This window comes from Pteropus vampyrus, unplaced genomic scaffold (genome assembly GCF_000151845.1).
Source record: "Pteropus vampyrus isolate Shadow unplaced genomic scaffold, Pvam_2.0 Scaffold173, whole genome shotgun sequence".
In the NCBI taxonomy this organism is placed as follows: domain Eukaryota; kingdom Metazoa; phylum Chordata; class Mammalia; order Chiroptera; family Pteropodidae; genus Pteropus; species Pteropus vampyrus.
In genome coordinates this window covers 3299163-3303995 of record NW_011888954.1, presented here as the reverse complement: position 1 = coordinate 3303995, position 4833 = coordinate 3299163, and the positions used below count along the sequence as shown (strand labels likewise).

At 47.7% G+C, this 4833-nt stretch overlaps 1 protein-coding gene across 1 annotated transcript in view; it reads left to right on the top strand.

Moving 5' to 3' along the window:
• The first annotated feature begins 2274 nt into the window (after positions 1-2274).
• Positions 2275-4833, top strand: part of SRD5A2 (steroid 5 alpha-reductase 2) — a 59816-nt gene continuing 57257 nt past the window's right edge. Inside the window, exon 1 of the mRNA XM_011370752.2 lies at positions 2275-2588. Within this exon, the coding sequence (XP_011369054.1) occupies positions 2308-2588 (281 nt within the window). The 5' untranslated portion in view covers positions 2275-2307. The remainder of the gene's footprint in view (positions 2589-4833) is intronic.

Genomic DNA, 4833 nt, shown 5'->3' with positions numbered 1-4833 from the left:
ATGAATGCACACAGCCGAGGTCAGCCAAACTCAGCTTAGGTCAGCTGACCCCCATCAGACTCACAGATGCATAAACTGAAGATAATGGGTTCTAATAAGCTACTGACTTCTAGGATGTTTGTTATGCTACAAAAGCTAACTGATACCATAACGAAAAAAATAATAATGAGGGCCAAAATTGGACAAAGTTAGGAAAAAGGAGAGGAAAAAGTTGAGACAGGAGAAATTTCATTTAAAAAAGAATTATTCTATTGATATGAGTTTGAAATGTCACATTGCTTTTTCTCCCAATATTTATGGCATCAAGAAATCTGTGGTTTCCTGAATCTACATGCCAGCCTCTTAGGGAGGCTATGGCTTTTGAGGACAGAGAAGAAGTAACAACCAGGAATGTCAGAGAGAGGATCTGGGTGTGGATAGGTCATAGAAGAAAAGATAAATTGGTTAAGCTTTGGGTAGGGGTGAATTTCGGGTCTCTAAAGGACATCAAAGTGGAATGGTTCAGTAGGAAGGAAATGTAGATCAGAAACTCAGGTCTTTCTTGGAGATCTGGAATTGAGTGTTTTCAACTACATAGTAACTGAGGAAGCTGAGATTAGATCTGCACTGTAAAGTCACTGCAAAAACAGCTCTGAGAAGCTCTGAGAGCCAACACTTGGTTACTCCATGAAAAGTACTTCGGTCAGTATGGATGATTCTTATGTGGTCATCAGTTGAAAATTGAAGCATGATTGCTATTAATTTACAACCTAACAGAGAGATGATAAATACCTCTTGTTCAGCAAGCAGAGAGTGCTGTAGCACTAAAACATCACCATGTTCCATGTGTCCCAGAAATCAGAAAACACCCCCAAAACTGGGCAGATGTGACAGTGTGGCTTTCATTGGAACATCAGGGCAGCAGTGAGTGGGGAGATAGGAGATGAGAGGCAGTGAGTTGGAGCTAAGGGGGAAGAATGAAGAAAGCGCCCAAGAAAGACGAGAGAGAGAAGGGAAAGGACTGGCTGGAGTCTGAAGTAAGGACCAGAGGAGAAAATTAATAGGGATAAAGTAATCAAGACAAGTGGGACAAGAAGATGTACAACAGCAGGTGAGATGTACAACCCTCAAGGAGGAAGCCAGGTAGGCAAAGAGAGATGAGAGAACAAGGGATACAAAACACAGGACGAGGGCAGCAAGGAAGTCTGGGTGCTGAATCACAGAAGGGAAGAGGAAATAGATAATGAACGAGGTAGGAGAAAGACTGGGTGGCGGTTGAGAGAAGAACAAGTAGAAGGAAGAGAGAAACGACCACAGCAGGGAGTTTAGAGCGCGGCGGCTCTCCAGGGGCACCAGCATGCAGAACCCCACTCCTCCACTCGAGGAGCTGGGAGAAGGCGTCTCGGGGGAGAAGCCCTAGACGGTTGCCTGAACCTGGCCAGCTGCAGAGGTCCCAGGGAGGAGAGGTTAAGGCACACGGACAGGGTCACTGCTCCTGACTGCAATCTGTGCTTCCATACTCAGCGCTCAGCGGATGCGCTTCTTTGACAGGCAGGAGGCTCAGGGCCGCCCCCAGGGATGCAGAAGAAAACCAAGGAGGAATTTCTGCCGGGGAGAGGTTGGTTCCTGCCTGGAGACGTGATGGTGCAGAGAAGGCCTCATGCCGAAAGTGGCAAAGGAGCGCGGTGCCCCTTCAGAGAGGCTGGCGGACGCGAGAAGTGCCTAGAGTCGAAGGGCCCGAGGTCGAAGGAAGGATGCAGAGTTGGTTGAGAGCGGGTGGGGAGTGAAGGAAGCATAGGGAACCAAAGGGGTAGCTTGGGTTAGTTCTTGAGCAGGGGCTCTGTGGCGTCAGCACGGAGGATGAGTGTGGCGGAGAGAAACAACCTGGGCTAAATCCTCCCGGTGGTTTTCTCTCTTAATTTCCTAGTCTCAGAAGTTGTAGCTTCAGAGATGGATGGGTGAGGAGTAAGTTTTCGAAGGGCACTCTAAGGGGGGACCAGTGGCAGGTTGTGGAGAGATCGGCCGCGTGGGTGGAGGCCCCGACATGGGCTAGTCGAAGGCTCCGGGGCCGCTGGTCAAGTTTTGGCCCCACGAAAGCCTTCATCCTTCCCTCCTCCCTGGCCGCCTTCCGAAGCACCAGCCCTGAGAAAGGGGCATTGCCGCTGAGCCAGGACAGAGGGGGCCGAGCCCAGGTGGGAGGCAGGATGGAGGGCGGAAGCCAAAGCTAAAGGGGCGGACACAGGGTGGTGTCTCGCGCTCCATAAAGGGGCCGTGGGGGCCGAGCTCTTCTCTGCGCAGGCACCGGCCACTGGCGGGGAACACGGCGCGATGTCCCTTCGCTGCCAGCAGAGCCCGGTGCTGGCGGGCAGCGCCACTTTGGCTGTCCTAGGTGTACTGTTACTGTACTTTGGGGAGCCCTCCGGCTACGGGAAGTACACAGGGAGCCTGATGCCTACGGGTACCCGCCTGCCCGCCCGCGCCGCCTGGTTCCTGCAGGAGCTGCCCTCCTTCGTGGTACCGGCGGGGATCCTCGTCGGGCAGCCGCGCGCTCTCTTTGGCCCGCCTGCGACTGCCCTTCTGGGCCTCTTCTGCGCTCATTACTTCCACAGGTAGCGTTTCTCCGCTCTGGACGCACCGCGAGGCTCCGGGCGCGCACTGAGGACCGCTAGGGGCAGTGCTGGCGGCTGCTAGGGGCGGGGAGCCACCTGTCAGGGCCGGGGCTGCGGGCGGTACGCGAGCAAGCAGAGAGTGGAGAGGTGGTCGCGGGGGAGACGCCGCCTTCACTACCCCAGGCCCCGTGCGCATCTCAGTTCCGCTCCGAACTCTCTGGCTGCTTTGGGGAAGAAGGTGGAGTGAGGTGGGAAGAGAATGAGAAAGCTCAGGCTGGGCAGGGCTGTTGACCTGGATAGTTCTCTCTCCACCTCTTCAAGGTGCGGCGTCGCCTGTGGCATCCCTTCCCCCCACGCCTTCTCTTTCTTCCTTCACCTTTCCTGTGCAGGGTAGGGATGGGCTTGTTCAGGGATCTTGAGAGAGTCTAAGTGTTGGCACCTCTCGAAAGAAACTCGGCTCAGAGGGACTGATCACTTTAATCTGTGCTGGTCCAAGGAAGGAGGTGGGCAAAGCCAACCTGGACTTCAATGGTGAGAAAGAGAACTGATAGGAACCCACTGGCCAGAGACGGAGAGAGCCCCACTTCTCAGGCTCCACCAAAAAGGGACTGCCCTCACTACCAACTTCTCTACCTTTCCAATTCCCCTGGGATGTAAGTGTGACTGGGTCGAAGTTAACTTAGAGCCCAAATGTTCCAAATTAAAAATACCAAATTCAAGAGAACTTTGCCATCTGGTCTGAGAAAGAAAGGAAAGAAATCAAGGGCTTTTAGATTCAAATGACTGCCAACTCCCCAAAAAGGACACATAGGGAAGAGAAGAACACACGATTGAGTTGTCAGCGTCCCCAATCAGTTAGCATCTAACGTCTCATCTAACCCCAAAAGTAAACTTGTGAGATATGCATTTATTATTCCTACTTTATAGACAAAGAAAATGAGGCTGAGTGAATTTAAGTGACTGAATGAAGATGATACAGCTAGTGCGTAGCTAGACTAAAATCTAAGCTTGTGAAACTTCATGGTTCAAACCCTTTTTAACATGTTAAGCAGGCATATACTCTATGCAAAGGAAAACAGGTCCATGGACAGAGAAAGGTTGCCAAATCAGGTCAAGAACTTGAAACAGAAGCACAGCCTTATACTTAGGTAGAGAATTTCTCGGATCCAAAGATCAGGGAAATCTAGATTAGAAATCAGGGTAAAGACTGTGTCTGGAAGCTGAAAGGCATAATTCCCTCTCTCTTATAAGGGAAAAGTGATGCCCTATTTCAGAGAAGGAGGTGTTAGGGAAATTCCAACCTGTTTTTTCCTTATAATCTTTTATTATCCTCTGGATCATTTTTATTAATCAAGATTTAATATTTACGCAATCATAACTGAGTTTTCACTCTTTTTAAAAAGAGTATTGGCAAGCAATAAGTTTCAAGAAATACGGTTTCAGAAATGGGTGTCTTTTCCACAGATATTTACTAAAAGCCTGTTACCAACCATTTTATTTTACCCAGATTTAGATGTTTTAATCTGCACAGAAAGAAAGATGTTGGGTGCAGGAGATAAGAGACCAGCTTTTGACTTCAATGTTTTTGGAACAGACATTTGATAGAAAAATATGATTCTATCAGACGATTGCTTTTTTTAAAATTTGTTTTTATGGTGACATTGGTTAACGAAATCCAGTAAGTTGCAGCTGTACACTTTAACAGTAAAGCATATATATATATGCTTATACTGTGTGTTCAGACAATCACTTTCATCTTCAAATTTACTACTGTCTGTTAGTACCATAAACAATACTTTTATGCCATCATTTAATCTTAATGATTAGTGTTTTCTGAGAACCTTATTAACATAATTTTTAGACTTGTTTTTGAAACCAAAAGGCACTTTGCACAATAAATTATGACTGGCACATTAAAAAAACCAAGGTAATTACCCATAAAATGAATACTGACGTACTCTTCATCTTCTTCAGGAGTAAATTTAAAATATAAGTAAAGGATTTGAGTATTGATTCTGCCTGAGGGAAAATTGCCCACTGAAAATACAACTCTGATTTAGTTGTACTGAGGCATGAAGATGTGATGTTTGCTTATCTTTTCACTTGTGTGAACTCTTTCTTTGAAGCCACTGTAGTATTGGATCTGTTATCATTTTGAATACTTAGGAGATGTTCTGCTCTGTGCTAAATACTCTGTGAATTATTTACTGATCCTCATTTAAATCCGTTTAGATGGGCACCAGTA